The sequence below is a fragment of the Haliotis rubra genome, unplaced genomic scaffold, assembly GCF_003918875.1.
Source record: "Haliotis rubra isolate DU_JTF1 unplaced genomic scaffold, ASM391887v1 Scf473, whole genome shotgun sequence".
Classification (NCBI taxonomy): domain Eukaryota; kingdom Metazoa; phylum Mollusca; class Gastropoda; order Lepetellida; family Haliotidae; genus Haliotis; species Haliotis rubra.
The window spans coordinates 712,560-730,641 of NW_025767161.1; the positions used below are offsets into that span (position 1 = coordinate 712,560).

Below are 18,082 nucleotides of genomic sequence, written 5' to 3' on the forward strand. Positions count from 1 at the left end.
TTTAAAATGAATGCCTTGAGTAGTATAGGACCTGTGATTGAGCCAAACTGTTTTTTACGTCTTAAACTCAAAGTGGCATTCTTGTGAGTGGCTAAAGTGAGCCAGTGTTTGTTGACAAACATTCAGTTGTGTTCAGATGGCAGTGTAACTCCACGTGACATTTCATCTTGTGTCCAGTAAGTCAAGTCAAGCTGCTAATCCATGACCTTCACCTTCACGGTGGCCATTAACAGCTAGCCTCTCTGCGTGTCTCGTCCCTGACGACATCCTTCATCCACCGTCATCTGTATCCACATGTAGGCATGTTGGTCTTGTGATGTAATCTGTGTGCCGGCCAGTTGGTCAGGTCGTGTGGTCACCTACTTCACATCTCACTTTCATCTCAGCCTTCATCTTGTAGCAAGGGATTCCTGGCTCTTGACATGTTTGTCATCCTCTAGGAAATCACAGTTTGGATTTAACGGAAATCAGTTTTTTGACAGCAATTTAATGTTGAAGTATATTTTTCACAATCTGTAGAAATACTAATGATTGAGTGAAAAGAAGATGCTGCAGATTTCAGTCTGTGTTAAAAACATCTTAATCTACTAGCCTGAAATTGTCTCTTGACAGATTTGTCAGTAGATTTTAGGGGTGATATATTATTAACTGAACACATTGGTCTGAACAAAAATATATTATACTTTGGTTTGGGATTAGTTCCTGAAACTGAGTTTTTATGCTTGATGATGATGTTTGACAGATCTTGCAGGTTTGGTTACTAAGGTGAGGATTGGGTAGCCAAGTGGTTGTAGTGTTGGCTTGTTAGGCTGAAGACCACGGTTTGATTCCCAAATTGTTTTCTCAGTAATATTTAGAGCCAGTTTCTTCGGTCATCTGTTGGAATATTCCTGTTTTGGGCAGTAAGATATGTTTAATCATTCACTGTTATAAGGAATCTTACCTTCATTTTTTTTGTCTAGTGACGTCAGGTTGACATGTTTGTGTGGGCAGAGACCTTATACCGGTATATGGTCTCTGGTGTGGGAAAGCTTAGTCTGCAAGACAGATTTTGGAAAATATCAATGTCCAAAAGTTCCTGTTTTCATTGTATTCTCACAAATAATCATTCCATTCCATTTACAGGATGACCCTTGAGGAGGAGGAGGATCCCCCAGGACGAGCCCTGCCCCCCGAATCTGACCCCCCTATCCTCATCAAGCCAATGATTCACCCGTGTGTGGACCCCCCACTCTGTGAGGCCTGCCATCGACAAGAGTTATCCTTCTTTGATCCCGGTTGTCCAGGATGCCGGGAAATATTGCTCAATCCAAACACATCCGAGCCAGAAATCTTTGCCGTCCTCCGCCAATGGACGCCCCAAACACAACAAAATCTGGAGCTGCTTATTGATGAGGTAAGCCACGCCTGCCATAACTCAAAATCCAAAATGCCTTTAATTTTTAGCCATACATTTGCAGATTTTTTACTGAGGGTCTGCTCTATTATTGGGATAGATCAGCCAGTGGGATTGGTCTTCAGATTGTATCACATTTTGCTCGTGTTCAAAGTTTTAGTTTACATATTTGGAAAAAGGAACTGTCATCCCACATAATAATAAATGACCAGTCCCAAAGTAAGTGGTTCACTTGTCACACCAAATACCCGGGTTCTCAAATGGGTACAATGTTTGAAGCCCATTTCTGGTGTCCCCCGCCATGATATTGCCGGAATATTGCTAAAAGCGGGGTAAAACTTGACTCACTCACTCAGTCACTCCTACCATGAAAAAGCAGACACTCCCTGATAGAACTGGAACACTGTATAAACCAGTGTTAAACACTATTCTCTTATTACTGCATGAAACATCTTTCCAGTAGTACATTTACATTGTTTTTGTTGTCATGTGTTTTTTATTAAATTTATCAAGGAAACATTGCAGGAAGCTGTGATTTTGAATGATCACTGATGCCAAATTCATTTTGAGTGGGTTGATAAATTCTTTACAAGTTACTGATTGAGATGGCGGGATAAATCACCCAAAGAGGTTATGCTGCCAGAACGTCTGGGGGATTTAAATAACACAATGGAATTTCATAAAAGGGAGAAACAGTAAAGCAATTGAATAAAATATAAATTTTTCAGATAACAAAACGTGGAGCCAATATCAATGATCGTGATGGCTTGACGGACATGACTCTACTCCATTATGCAAGCAAAGCAGGGGCTGCTGGGATAGGTGACCCTGAACTTGCAGCCAGGGTCGTGAGTTCCTTACTGTCTCAAGGTGCTGATGTCAACATTCGATGCCGGTGGACGAACATGACAGCGCTACACTATGCGGCCTACTTCGATGTGGTGCCGGTTATTAAAGTATTATTAAAAGCTACAAAGGCATTAGGTAAGTGTCATCTTGCTCAATTTAGGTGGCTCTCACTGGCCCCACTTTCATGTTTGCTTGATCTACTGTCCAACCAACATTAGAATGAGGTGCGCGAAAGACGAGTTTGTGAAAGGAGAGTGGGGAGCGTGCCGTGAACTGATCCACTACCTACTCGAAGGGGGAACAGGTGTGAAAACTTCGCGCATGTGATTTTTGTGATCCTTGCAGTTATCACTTTCTACGCAATGATTTGGAAGCGTCGTGTTTCTGCTCGAGCATTTGTATACTAGTATCTTGTAAAGTGGACTGTTAAAAGAGTATTAAACTCTGCAGGTATTTGAAACTTATCATGTCACACTTTAAATTGGGTAAACGTATTATCCATAAAATATTCACACACACAGAACCTAGGCTAGGACAGAAATTAACCTTTTGGTATTTTTTGTATCGTTAAACACATAAAATATTCAAGTGTTGTATTGGGTTGTGTATGGAAATCGTCAACCGCAAAATAGCAAATAGAACCCGAACGAGCGAGAGTAGACTGACACGCTTCATAGCAGTTTATCACTTTACAAACCTTCGGCCCCTTAATGGTAAATGGATTGCACCGCTATTCAGATTCACGGATTCAAACGACAGGTCGGCATTATTCTTAAGTTCGTCTCACAGTATGTATCTATAGCCTGTTTCCTGGATGATATTTCTCCATGTATTCAGTTTGGAGTTGTGGGGTAGCCTAGTGATTAAAGCATTCACTCAACCACCGAGAGTCCTAAGTTCTGTTTTCCAGTGGAATGTATGAATCCTGGTTTTGGTGTTCCTGTTGGCATATTGCTAAATGTTTCATAAAACCATACTCTCTCAGTCATTTATATGTTCAATTCACTAAGAGGTCAAAGCCATTGTTAGTATTTAAGATAGGCCCTTGAGATTTAAAAAGTAAAACTCTCAAAAGAGAGAAACATTCATTTTGAAAATTTACAAGACGAATGCAATCACAATGTAACGCAGCATGATATTTTTTATCTCTTCTCAAAGGTTTGCTTACTTATCTACCATGGTTTTGAAAGAAAGGTGTTTTTTGAGACACAAGTTTGTATATTTTTCATTTGACACTATTTATTCAAATCAGTTTATTGAGATTTCATCAGTTTTCTTTTGTCCTGTTCTCAGAATATCCTGACTGTTTATTTCAGACATAGACAGCACATGTTCCGAGTTTGAACATGGCACAGCTCTCCACATAGCTGCGTCCAACCTTGCTCACGAAGCCGTGAAGGTCCTCCTGCATAACGGGGCCGACCCCCGACTCAAGGATGACCTTGGAAACATGCCACAAGGTGAGGAGGCAACGTTACACGCCAAAACTGTACCGAGATTCCATAGGAAGATCACCACTAGGTTGTGTCAAACTGGACTGTTCTAATAATAGATATTATGAGATTTCAGGAGGGTTGTAGAGTTTTTACCATCATGAGGTTCCAGTAAAGTTTACTGCTAGATACAATTCAGGGACCGAAATAGTGCTTAATTTTAGGGGTAGGTATTTCAGAGAATTGTCATATTGCGATGCGAAAGGATATATTGTAGTATGTATTGCAATATATTGCAAGAAGAATTTTTAAACAAAAATCTACTTATAATCGAGTTAATGCTTGATTTATAAAGCAAATATACAACAAAATCAATATGCTTGATTAAGCTTTAATAACTGCTTTTAATCATGACAAAATAAAAATGTAAATAATATTTAGCACAAATGAAACAAGGAAATATCCGAAGATTTCCGAGTGTTACAAAGTTTTCCGAATGCAAGTCAAAATACCGGGTTTTCTATCGGCGTATCGCAATACGTATCATTTTCATGTCTGAACCGGTTATATTGCGCAGCCCTACTTAATTTGTATAGCATGGTTTGACAGACATGGAAATGGCATGGATGAAATATTTTCAATGTGCCGTGGCGGCAGGGCTAAAATTATGAAAATCATACTTTCCATGATTCATTTTGTGGAGGGGCGGTGGGGTAGCCTAGTGGTTAAAGTGTTGGCTCGTCACGCCGAAGACCCGGGTTCGAATCCCCACAAGGGTACAATGTGTGAAGCCCATTTCTGGTGTTCCCCGCCGTGATGTTGCTGGAATATTGCTAAAAGCGGCGTAAAACCAAACTCAGTCAGTCAGTCAGTCAGTCAGTCAGTCAGTCATTTTGTGGAAATGATGATAAATTTGACTCAAATAATTAAGAATCTATTTTTGCACCCCATCAAACTGTTTATCGGTGGCACTTTCAATCTAGCCCCTTAACATGGGTGTGGTGTGGCCATTTTGAATGACATAACAGGAAATCCCATTTTGGATCATAATGTAGTTTGTGGGTTAGTTTATTGGTCCAGAACAAATGAAGCTGAACTAGGCTGCAGTCTTGATAGTGTTTAAGAAATCCGTCAATTATTTTCACAAAGACACACCTAAATTATTGTGTCCAATAGCATCCTTCGAAATAATAGCATTTCTATCCCTGCAATTGTTAGTGTGCAGTGTGCTGTCATCCTTGATTATCCAGTGTCTAATATCTTCAGTCCATCATGGACCCATGCACAACCGAATAGGTCAACAACAGCATGAAAAGTGAGGTACGAGGTACGCAGCCAGAGTTACCTGCTCTTGGCTGTAGGGGGCCCTGTGAGGGGCCCTATAGGGGTGGTCTCACTAAACATAAGGAGTTTTTTGTTTGATAAAATATTTTATTGAAATATTGTTACAACTGTCGTAGGTTTTCAAAATGGACATTTTAATGCTTATATGTACCCCAAGGAGGACTTCTTCTGAAAAAGAATGTTAGTGTGCAGTGTGCTGTCATCCTTGATTATCCAGTGTCTAATATCTTCAGTCCATCATGGACCCATTCACTACCATAGCTTTGTTTTGACGCTGGTTTATAGGACATTTATAAGACATTCAATCAAATTACATTTGATGTAAAGAATTCATGGTATCAACTTTTCCATGCATGCTGTAGCAAATGAATTAGAATGTCTTGTAGCGATAATATTTACTACGTCTTTTACAGCTATAAATATCCCTTATAGCATTCTTGTGATTCGTCCACATGGGTACAATTTGTGAAGCTCATTTCTGGTGTCCCCCGCCGTGATATTGCTGGAATATTGCTAAAAGCGGCGTAAAACCAAACTCACTCACTCACTCACTCACTCACTCACTCTTGTGATTCGTTTAAATACACAGAAGGCTTGAGTGTGTGAAACTGTGATATTGAATGTAGGTCCATGCTGAACTTATACAATAGGAATTAAGTGATAAGAGAGATGGCACTTACGACAGCACTGCCAAAACGAGTCTTTGGTGGTGAATGTGTTCAGATTGCTGATGGTATAGAATGGAGCTACATTACATTAGGGTAATCCTTCAGCTTGTGTCACCGCCTCCGTGGTGTAGTGTTTAGAGCGTTCGCCCGGAGACCGGAAGGTCGGGGGTTCAATCCCCGACCGCGTCATACCAAAAGACGTTAAAATATGGTACTTGTTGGTCCCTGCCTGGCGTTCGGCATTAATGGGTACAACAAGGACTGGTCAGCTCGGAGTCGTATAATGTGTCTGAGTGGGGTATTCATGCTTCACTGCAGCATGGTATCTCAGTGAGCTAGCACTATAAAACCAGCTTCAGTCTGGGCTAGTACAAACAGCCTCACATACACATACACACGCATGCATTCGTCATATGAGCGAAATATTCTCAAGTACGACGTTAAACCCAATTTCATCTCACCTTCAGATTGTGTCCCGGATCCTGCTGGTTTCAACCAGGACACGGACATGGCCAAACTAGTCAACAAGATCAAGAAAACACTCCAGGAGGCGGCGCCACCATCCCCGAAACAGCCACCTCCCAACTACGACCTTGTCCAGAGTAAGGTCACCCTTCAAGCACTAGGACTCCGTCTCGGGGACAAAGTTCTTGTTGGAGGCTGCAAGGTGGGTACTTCTCCAGGCAGAAGTAGGGAATGTGTATACTCTCCACATGAGATGGTGTGTGGTGATGTGTGGTCTTATGGATAGAACCCAGTTCACAAATTAGTTGATGTTAAGAAATGTTGGTCACGGAGATATCTTGGATGAGTGACCGTGTTTGACTCCTGAGTGTTTCTAGGACTTCTGTCCTGCCCCAAAATGAAGCACATGTGACACATGTGGTCTCATTTTAGGCAACTGAGCTTGTTCAAAATTGCCTCTGTTCACCCAGCAGAAAAAGGGTACCAAGTGGGATAAATTATGACTATTATCTTCTGGTGCCTCAAAGGCAGCTTGGCTTGTCCAAGCCACGGGGCTGTGGGCGGGGATCGAGCTGGATGTACAGACGCTCATGTACACATTATCTGGTTGTAGACTGGCACACTCCAGTACTGTGGGCCGGCGGAGTTTGCCACGGGGGTGTGGGCGGGGATCGAGCTGGATGAACCTGCTGGCAAGAATGATGGCAGTGTTGGAGGCATTTCATACTTCAAGTGTCCACCCAACTACGGTAAGGTCACTTGACATTGTTCATCAATTTGCCTTTTTATTTAGTAACTAGATTATTAATTACTAAGAGATTGGAAAATACATTGTATTACTTATATTGTGATATGTATTGCAATATACTGGATCTGATAGTGACTGACACTGAGTGTACATGTAGATATATGTAGATACAACATGTAGATCCTACACACATTGCTGTGATTTAACCAAGGAGTTACTTTCATTGCAGGAATCTTTGCTCCCGTCAGTAAAATTACCAAACCTGGCCAAGTTCTTGCTTCAAGGGTATCGCCAGGCTCCCCGAGCAGATCACCCATCAAACCAGCCACAGTCAAGGTCAATCACGTGACAGCTAGGGTCGATACAGGTATGTATTACATGGGACACAGTATCTTACTGTGATGATTTTGGCGGCGTTCTTGGTGCTGTTCTTCAGTCATTCCACCTCTGAACACCTGATTGAAAACATGTCCTCACAACTCTAGCGTGGATCAGAAGATGCCTGCCAGTCACATGTGCCTTCAAAATTGGGATAATTACATTTCTGTAAAGCTGGTCCAGCTACCCAGCTCAAATTTCTAGTCACTATATATTTATTTCTACAAATCGTCAAGACATTTAAGATGTCATTTTTAATTTAATGTCAAAGTATGTTACCATTTGCTTTCATTTTGAAGTTTCTCAGACACGCATGCAAAGTAGTAAACTGGTTTGTGCTATACACTGATCAAGACGGATGCATTTGGTCATGGATTTTTCAGCAATGCATGGTAATAAAACACTGCGAATGTCCGACAAACATATGTTACCAAGCAGCCAATCGACTTTGCCAGTGTTTAGTGTAATGGTCTCAAAGCACAATGGGACCAATGTCCCTGATCAGCCAATCCCTAGGTTCATCACTGATTTACTGTCTGTCTGTCGTTAAATGCCACACTCAGCAATATTCCAGCTATATACAATCAAGTCTGGACCAAATAATCCAGTGATCAACATCATGAGCATTGATCAACACATTTAGGATACGATGACGTGTCAACCAAGTCAGCGAGTCTGATCACCCGATCCCGTTAGTCGCCTCTTACACTGATTTACTGGTGTATACAAGTATCTGGAGCCCTGTCCAGTACGGTGGTAAGTGGTGCTGCTGACAAGAATGATGGGTCATGCTCACTAGAGTGCCAGAGTCTCCTTGACAAGGAGCTGAGGAAACACCACTCTGAGACGATGATATATCAGGTGGCAATACATACCAGCATGTCTGCAACACTTCATGAGGCACTTGAACTGATAAAAGTTAACCGAATTTAAGTGGAATATCCTGTCATTGAATCAGGTATTTCATGCTTCTGCAAGTCACCAGTTTCCGTGGGAATCAGTTTACCATATGCTCACAAACAGTGTTTTTGTGATGGCTAGGTGGGGTTGGCACATACTACCGAGCCCATGACTTCAGCAACTCGTGCAAATGAAAATTCTGTTATTTTTGCTAACAATTGTCCATGTGATACACAGGCATGTACAATGTTCTGAGAGCCAAGTTCGGGCTATTGGACTCTAAAGATTTGACACATACTAGCTACTAGTGGTGGTCCGATTAATTGAAATAATCGAAGATTGGTCGAAGTGACCAAACGACCAAGCAATCGATCACATTTTCTTCATAATCGAACACAAACGATTTTGGAACTGCTGTTTTAGTCTTTGAAACACTTGACGAACATAACTCCGAAGTTGTCAGGGCCTGAAAACTTGTTTAATTCTTAGAAAACTCACTTCACTAACTGAAAAGTCATGACTGAATATTTCTTGAAGACCCCAGAAGGTTTATGTTCATGATATATCAACATCACTTTAAAGTAGCAAGGTGCATCATGTTTTACATATCTGCAATAACAACCTGGATAGGAAAATCTGAAAATTGACGCTAACCAATTTTTATCGATAATTGTTCGTTGATAATGAAGCAATCATCAATTATGAGATTTCAACCAATTCCCAACACTACTGGCTACAACTGGTACTCATTTCTATGTTAATGTCTTCAATAACCTACTTCTCAGTTGAGCTGGTAGTTTAATCAAACATTGTCAGCAGGATGAAGGAAGATTGTGTTTGAAATGATGCTGGGGGTCTTGATGCGGTCAGAGTTATGGTCCCTTTTTTTTAAAGCTGTCATATTGAAAATTTCATTTTCCTTCATCCTGAATATTATGTTTTATTTCTTCAAAAATATTGTGAACGGTTTCTTTTGTTTATTTTTATTTCTGAACCTGCTTCTAGTTTTGTCAGAATTCTGAATTCTGTCAAGAGTAACATTACAATTTGGACATTATTCAAATGTTCTTTCGCCTGTCAATAAGATGTGTCTTTATTGTCCCCCGCCACAACGCGGAACGGGGGACTATGTATTCAGCGGTGTCTGTCCGTACATCTGTACGTCCCGATTCTTGTTAACGCGATATCTCATGAACTGTTGTACCCAATGTCTTCAAATTTGGTGACAGCCTACCGGTACATTGGGGGATTACGCAGACACCAGTTGATTTGGGTGACCTTGACCTTGGGGTCTTTTTCAGAATTATTACGTGTTTGGGTCATCTTCATGTACCATCGGGGCGGTGGGGTAGCCTAGTGGTTAAAGGGTTGACTCGTCACGCCGAAGACCCGGGTTCGAATCCCCACATGGGTACAATGTGTGAAGCCCATTTCTGGTGTCCCCGCCGTGATGTTGCTGGAATGTAAAACCATTGCTCAGTGCATGCATGCGCGTGCAAGATTGATTGAGGCGATTCTTTCGCTGCCAATTCCAGAACTCATGTGTCGGTCAGTCAGTCAGTCAGTCGTGTACCATCATGACAGTTGTGGAAGCCATGTTGAAACAAATTATCTCATTACATTCAAATTCTTCGCAATGCACAATGGGAAGGGTAATCTGCAAGGAGTAATTCTGCTGTGCAGAAAGTGAAGTACACTGTGACTCTTTGAGTATTTTACCTCTTGTGATTACATGCTTACCTCTGAGTGTCGGTTTGAAAACACCCACACCCACACACCCATCAACCCCCTAAAAAGCAACTTGCACTTGAATCTGTACTTTACTGAGAGACTGTAATCCAAAACGTAACATAACTTAAATTTCAAATATTTTTTGTTTTTATTTTTGATGTTAGTATTCAGGAAACTATCGGCTTGCTGCAGAACTGCCTGGTCAAAGTATTTAGTTTTTCATGATGTTTCTGAACTAATTATTAATTTCTTGCTGAGGGATTGTGGGAAATAAAATAATGCTGATAACTAGGTAATGCTTTCTTATTGCTTTGATGACTTAACAGCCATCCTCTTTGTCATTCTGAATCTCCTTGCTGAATTGACATGGTGAGGTACTTGCAAGATGGTGGCACATTGTATTGTTTAGCTCACCATTCAGGTGTGGGTGACAGAGTCATGAACAAGATCAGATATGGCTGACAGTCTTTGAATGAAGAGTTCAGGCATCGATGATACAATCATTGAAGAGTTCAGGTAATGACAGTCATTGATGAGCTCGAGTTGGTTGACAGAAGCATTGAACATTCCAGAGGGGACTCACTGACATTTCAAATATTAGTTTTCATAGATTTTGCATTAGTGCACAAAGAAACATTATTGCCATTTCTGGCTTTTAAAATGTTTAAGGTTCTCTCCTTGTGACATTGTTGGGATATAATCAATGTTATTCTCACACCAATACAATGGGAGCATATTGGAGCAGGTGGTAAAAGTTCAGCTGTGATAAATGTCTCAAGCTGTTACATGTCACGTTGTTGGATCCGTCTTCACCTGGTGTCAGCATCTACATTCAGTAGGTCAGGGTCATTCTATACAGCAGTGCTTTATTGGACGACTGTGTGTGTGTCGCCCAGTCTGGGGGGTCTCAAATTTTCAATGCAGAATTGTCTCCCCTGGCTCTTTCCATACACACAGTGTACAGGACTATTGTGTGCTAGGATCATCCAAACACTTTGCCTTGCCTGTCCAATAACACCAATAGCCCCATGAAGATCCGGGTAAGAATTGGTCTTCAGCAACCCATGATTGTCCTAAGAGGCGACTAACGGGATCGGGTTGTTCACTGACTTGGATCACGCGTCACTCTATCCCAATTGTGTAGATCGATGCTCATGCTGTTGATCACTGGATTATCTGGCCCAGATTTGATTATTAACAAACTGCCGCCATATGGCTTGAGTATTGCGGTGTTACAAACCAACCAATAACACCAATAGTATGCTGTTATGCAATTATGATGACTTACTTGGTCACAGGATGTCTAAAGAGGAAGACACCACTGAATACCTAGTACAGAGCAAAATATATGCTCAGAAAATTTTGACTCTTGATATTGTTGCTTTTTTTAAGAAGATCTGGGATGAAGTTGAACTTTAAAAAAATAGTAGTTCACATAGTACTAGGGGTGACTATTGAGGGGGAAACAACTATTGGGATAGCGATAGCGATACTCTATTGCAACATACTATTGCGACCAACTATTGCAGTAGTTTTTCTCTCCTTGAATTGTCTCATTTGAAGTCATTTCCCAAATAAATGTATAGTTTATATGAAATAAAACAAGTTAAAGTAGTTTCAGTCTCTTTTGATAACTGACAAGAAACTTAGAACCCATATCAAGTTAACAGGTAACGGGTGGAAAACTCAAAATCAAAGTGAACGAATCTGGTACTTCCTGTATTCTGCACTGCACATTTATCAATGGAAGTCAATTACTAAACTATCGATAGTCACACATACTATCGATGCATCGATAGTTTTCGTTTCTACCATCGATTAATTGCTATCGGAGACTCAACAATTGCAATCCATCGATAGTTGGATGCATCGTTACAGGCCTACATAGTACTCACATAAAGCTGTAATGTACTAATACATGGGGTATTGTTTCACAAATACCTGATCTTATGATGTGGTGTAATAAAGTTCTGTCACATATCTACAATTCTGTTTGACGATGTGTGGAGGTCTGAGAAGATGCTACTTTTACACGGATTAAGTGTCAAAGTTAACAACCTGGAACATCTGCTTGTGGTAAGACGTTAATTGTGTCACCGAGCGGAGGCCTAGCCTACTGGCTGAAGTGCTTGTTGTCACACCCAAGACCCAGGTTCGATTCCCCACATGGGTACAATGTTTGAAGCCAATTTCTGGTGTCCCCTGCTGTGATATTGCTGGAATATTGCTAAAAGTGGCATAAAATATCACTTGAGTCTTTGTTCTTTCTTCCTCGCCCTTTGTCCAAAAGGTGTCTTATTTTTCACCCTTATGAAATGTTTAAATGAGTCTATTTGTGGTGTTGAAGTTAACAACTTGAAAAGGATTGGATACAATTGTCAATAAATATCTTCAGACACTCCCTTATTTCCAGACATATCACATCTATATTTACTCACATGAGAAATACGTGACAGTGAGATAACATATCACGATGCTGATGTCATGGGCTACAAGATGCAGCACATCAGCAAAGATTCAGCAGGATGAAGGGAGGAGGTTTATACAGCAGTGGGTCATCCAGACTAACACAGTCCTAGAAATAGTCATCTTGTTAAAAACAAATTATCCACAATTGAGGCATTAAACTCAAAATGGACCCCGGAACAATGATTAATATCTAAAAATAAGTCAGTCATTGTGAAAAACAGACAATCACTCTACATAGGAAGGATTTGGTTCAATTCACAGCATGGGTATCCCTTGCTGTGATATTGTAGGAATATTGCTATATGTAGCACACCATACCCACTCAGCATGAGGTAGTTAATCTACCGGGAGATATTGTTTTATAAAAGATATTTTGGGAACATTTATTTTCTTGCTGAAATGCTTAAAGTCATGGTGATGGATGTGGAAGCCTGACATGTCAAATTAACTAAACTAAGCATCCATATATTTTTCAAAAGGCTGGTAAGGGGTACTAATTAAAGGAGTGTGCCGGTATGTGTTTCAGCACGATATCTAACTTATATCTTGGATGCACTGACACTGTCTCCCCTACATTATAAGATTATCTTATTGCCTTCTGAAGAAGTCTCTGGGTAGTCCTGTACAGTTCTCCTGGTGGTGGTGCACTGACAGTCTCTCTGACTTTAATGTCTTTGTGGAGAAGTGTCTTCATACTCTTAATAAATGTCTACAGAATGCCATCGCTAGTGTAAATATAGAACCTAATTATTTTTCAAGGTCTGTGTCTCAGCTGGAAATGTGAAGATAATATGGCTTTGCAGGGAATAATCAGATTAATCTCAGGGGAAATATTTCATACTTTACAGTCTTCACGAAATCTGCAGAGACCACTTGGAGTGGCAGTTATATCATCTATCCACATCGAATTATTAAGTTGGGTCAATAGCTTGTGAAAAATTATTTTCAGGAAGTTATTTTCAGTCATATTTTCACTGATATCATAAAATGTTGCTTCGTACTGATGGAAAAAGTTCATGCTAGTTGTTCCATTGTTTTCAAAGGGCTTTGTAACATTGTATTTACTACGTGACGTCACATGAACGCATTGTCCCTTCCTTCTGAATGAGGGGCTGTGGGTTAGCCTAGTGGTTAAAGCGTTCGCTCGTCACGCCGAAGGCCCGGGTTCGATTCCCACATGGGTACACTTTGTGATGCCCATTTCTGGTGTCCCCTGCCGTGATATTGCTGGAATATTGCTAAAAACGGCGTAAAACCATACTCGGCCAGTCAGTCAGTCTTTCTGAATGAAGATGATGTCATCCAATGTTCTTGGGTCACAAACTACCAAAGTGGATCTGACTGAGCTGATGTCTCAATGCTTTGAATAAAACTAATAAAAGACTGAAAAATATTGAGAATACAGCCTCAGAATGAATTAGGGATTATTGGTCCTTCACAATTTTTTGTTAAACGGCCTGCCAAGGTGCTTAACTTAAAAAATTCACTCACAGGCAAAAATTCACATGCCCTTGTATCTAGTATGTTATTGTTACCTCTGTAAGCATGTAAGTATGTATAAAACACAGGTATCGGAAGTTTATGTAGCAATACTCGTGGAGTTATAGTTGCACTTTAGAGACGGTGGCAAATGTTCAATTACGACAGGCATTGCTCTGAGACAAAGGTTTGCATGTGTTACACCTGTGATGGGAACAAGTACGGGTTATGTACATTTCAATACAAATATGGAACAACTGATCGATCTACAAACACAAGACAGTTCACACCATTTTCTTAGACACCTGTGAAAAAAAATAAAGTTGATTATTTAAAAATGTATTTCAAATGATAAATTATTTACAATCTTCATTCGAAATTTTATTCGTGTCGCAGAGAAGATAATGTTCAATGTTGGGGTTTATTTAAAACAGCACTGTAATAGTATATAATGGTCTTTCCCCTCACATAACTTGAATGTTGTAGAGTGAAGTGTTAAACAATATGAAAGAAACCATAAGTATTGAAGTATAGATATGCATCATGTATCATCAATGATGCGAAAAATAGCAGCATGGTTATCCTAGAACAGTTGATTGATTTTAGGTATTGCTCTTTTAAATTCTATGACATGTATAACTGATAGTTGACTGTTTTGTAAATTTCAGTTTGAACTGGTGAAAGGTGAAAAATTATGGATGCCTTTATTATTATTATTCTTTATTATGAGGATATCGTGTTCCTCGTAATAGATAAGTTGACATCCATAAAGTTTCACCTTTTTTATGTGTGTCACTTCTAAAATGTTGTTCGAAGACGATACATAATCAATAATTATTATCATACAAACACAATTTCCCCAGAGGATTATCATTCACACTTCAGTTGAAATGTTGAAAACGAATAATGGCCTCTGGCATGATGTTTTCTCAAGTTAAACTGACCGCGTGCTGAGTTGTTTCGCTAAGCTCACATTTACCTCTGACAGTAATTGTTTAGAACAACTGTCCGTCGGAACAACAACCGTGTGATTTCCACACCTTGGCTAATCCGTTAGTTCTAGTGGACGGTGCACGAAATCGGCCAGCTTGGACCATCTGATTGCATTTCAAAAGTCTATTTTAGGGTGAACAGGGATATTGGAGGGATAAATTAATTGTGAATATGCAAAATGCTCAACCTTTTACTACTTATCTACAGCGTGTTTTTGTTAGAGCCGATCGAATTATGCCTTCAAATGTAAACAGTTCAATATGCTGTGTGTATAGCCTTTGACCCCTGTTGCAAGAGTGGACTGGCCCACGGAATGAGGTTGCCAGTTGCGCTATAAATAGTTACAATACTCTCCGATAGAACTGCGAGAAAGCAGGCCAAATAGAGACACAAAATGACTTCCGATGTACAAACGAAACTGAACGAAGCTGAGAGGGCGTTTCGGAAGGCATGTGAACAGATTGTACAACTAAATAGACGACTAGATGAAATGGCGAAACGATACGACAAGGCTAGCAAGGAAAATCACCGGTCATTTCGCTACTCGTTGAGACTGCGCATGGCGGTGACGGAGGGTGTGCGGAATATGTACTACGAATATGCATCGAACAAAGCAGATGAAATAACAACATTACGGTGTCAAGTGTTACATGACTCTGAAATGGGATCTAGTGACGATGAAAATAGTGATTATGCTATGGACGATGACGAGGATGAGGACGATGAACATGGAATTGATCTACTAGACGACGAGGAAATGGAGGACGAAGCGAATCCTGCCTCTGTTGTTGAACAAGGGTGTTGAGTGGATTATGAACAGTCGTCATGAGAGACGATGGCATATGAGTCGCGCGGGGGATCGCTAGTCCGTCCTCGACCGTGTATTCATAAGGGAATTGAACCTTACAACCCAGATTGGATATTCGTAGAGGTGTGTTCCTTTGTGATTCGGAAGGAAAAGGGGTGAAGTTCGTGTGAAGTGAGTTGCCAGACTGGGAGCAGCCATTTTCCCTCGCAACTTTGAATGAATGAACGAGGAAGCCGCTAAGATAGTGGGAACACCGGCGTGCTTGAGTGATTCAAGGGAAGTAGGAAAACGACCACGAGCAAAATTAGTTTTAATATCGGATGGTGCGAAGTTTAATCTATAAGGACAAACGAAGCCATACTGATACCGAGTGAGAGAAAGCGTGTAGCAGTGAACAGTGTTAAAAACAAAGCAAACGGATGTAATACCGTGAACGCTGGTCTTGTAGTATCTGTGCTATGACATATATATTGTTAGAAAACTTTTAAACTGGCCGAAATAAACTTTATTTGATATTGTTATCAGTCATCTCCGATTGGCTTGTTATTTGTGTGATTGTGAATGAAATACTTATATCACATATGTACATAGACGTAAATTATCATGAGGAAATCTTGACATGTGTCTGTCACAATGTAATCATTTTGTCAAAATACAATATATTGAATCCACTGTGTTTTTAGATGTTTATTTTCCCAGACAAGTCTGCAGATTCCCATCATTGTTGATGTTTTGCGAAAATAAGTATGGTAATAATTGTGGGCAATATGCTCCTTGTCATAACCTAATGTGAAAATTCAAGAAGCCATCACCCACACATGCCCTTTTAAAATGTTAAAGTTCCAATTTGATCAAATTCAGTACTATTTCAATTTAGTTTCTTTGGACACCTTCGAAGGCAAGGTTATAAGGCATTATAGTATCTGCATGGCCATGCCTTTAGACAGTATATAGTGAACTAGTTTGAGAGAACATTCGTAAGTAAAAATATGTGCGGAGCAAAATTATTGGCGCAAAAATACTAAAGATCTTTCAGTGCATGTTTGTGTATTCAAATTACATTATGTATTAATATTGATTTAGGTTTTTCTGGAGTCCATGAACATTGTAGCTGTATTGTTTGAATCTAGGGACTTGTCATTCATTGAGTTGTGACAAGGATGCCTTAATTTCAAACATATTTCTTGAAAAGTGTTCTGTATCCTACTCCTTGCACACTGAGTTCACAGGTTGGCTATATCTTGCGATAACCCATGATGACATCACAGCATACTTGTATAATGATACTGTATAGGGCATTATTGATATATATATATATATATATACCACATTGTATACAAACCTACCGACCTTGGAAGGGTAGACTATATTCTAGTTATATAGGCCCGGCATTCAATGTCAAGGAATAGGTGATGCAGCATGTATACTGTTGAACATTTTCTTTCTTCAACCTGAGCATGGATTACTGTTCATTGTGTGTCTGTGATATTTATAGAAAGTTGTTTGTCAGTTGTCACCACTGCTAAGAGTGACCCACTTAAACATAACTTTTGAAGTATACTTCTTGTGTTTAATTTTTGCAGCCTGTCAGTTTTATTTGATGGCACCATTATTTGGGGAAATCTTTGTTAAATGTTCATAAGTCGAATGCCAGGTTGAAAGAACTGCATACTTTATGTCTAAATGTCAAGATGGTCAAGAGGTTAATGTGTTCAGAAATACTGCCAGTCAGTAGGTCGGGACATTCTCTTCCCACAGAGGTTACTTGTCATATCTTCCTGTGAACCTCTGTTCTAATACGGCCATATTTCCCGGTTTTCGTAAAATCCCCTAGCGGCAAAAAATCGCAACACGAATTATCTCCCTTCTTTTTATCCAATCAGAACACTTGTTACGTCGACTTAGATCCAGCTTGACTAATACCAACAAATGTGGGGCGACAAATGTCCCTCATCAGCAGGGAATTGTGTTGATGTGACACACAAGACATTTTATGGCTAGCTTGTCCGTTGTCGACGAGGGCGATGGAGATGCCGTGGATCCGCCATTACATGACTGAGTTCTGTCTAGAAGAAACGTTTGCGCATCGCGCAGGGGAAGAGGTTCTAGTTTTCCCGAAGCATACGGAAATTACCGAGGCCTTGCGAATGATCACTTTTGAAACAACATCGCTGATTGCACAACTAAATCTGATTGCAACCAATAACGAATCCTGAACACTCGCACCATGAAAGGGCCGTATTAGAACAGAGGTTCGTAGGAAGATATGACAAGTAACCTCTGTGGGAAGAGAATGTAGGTTGGGGATGTCACTTGAAAAGTTATGCATGTGGCATGATTAATGTTACTCCACTATGACATCACAGCTATGGGCCAGTTGTCTTTCAATCACATCCTTCCCTGTTGTGGCATGATTAATGT

General features: G+C 40.2%; 1 protein-coding gene across 4 annotated transcripts in view; it reads left to right on the plus strand.

Annotated features, from left to right (window-relative positions):
• LOC124290749 (CAP-Gly domain-containing linker protein 4-like) overlaps positions 1–18,082 on the plus strand; it is a 50,738-nt gene that overhangs the window by 19,872 nt on the left and 12,784 nt on the right. For all 4 annotated transcript variants that reach the window (XM_046727562.1, XM_046727567.1, XM_046727566.1 and 1 more), the window contains exons 2-7: positions 1,126–1,396; positions 2,125–2,380; positions 3,562–3,705; positions 6,158–6,357; positions 6,769–6,904; positions 7,133–7,270. In XM_046727562.1, the coding sequence (XP_046583518.1) occupies positions 1,126–1,396; positions 2,125–2,380; positions 3,562–3,705; positions 6,158–6,357; positions 6,769–6,904; positions 7,133–7,270 (1,145 nt within the window). The remainder of the gene's footprint in view (positions 1–1,125; positions 1,397–2,124; positions 2,381–3,561; positions 3,706–6,157; positions 6,358–6,768; positions 6,905–7,132; positions 7,271–18,082) is intronic.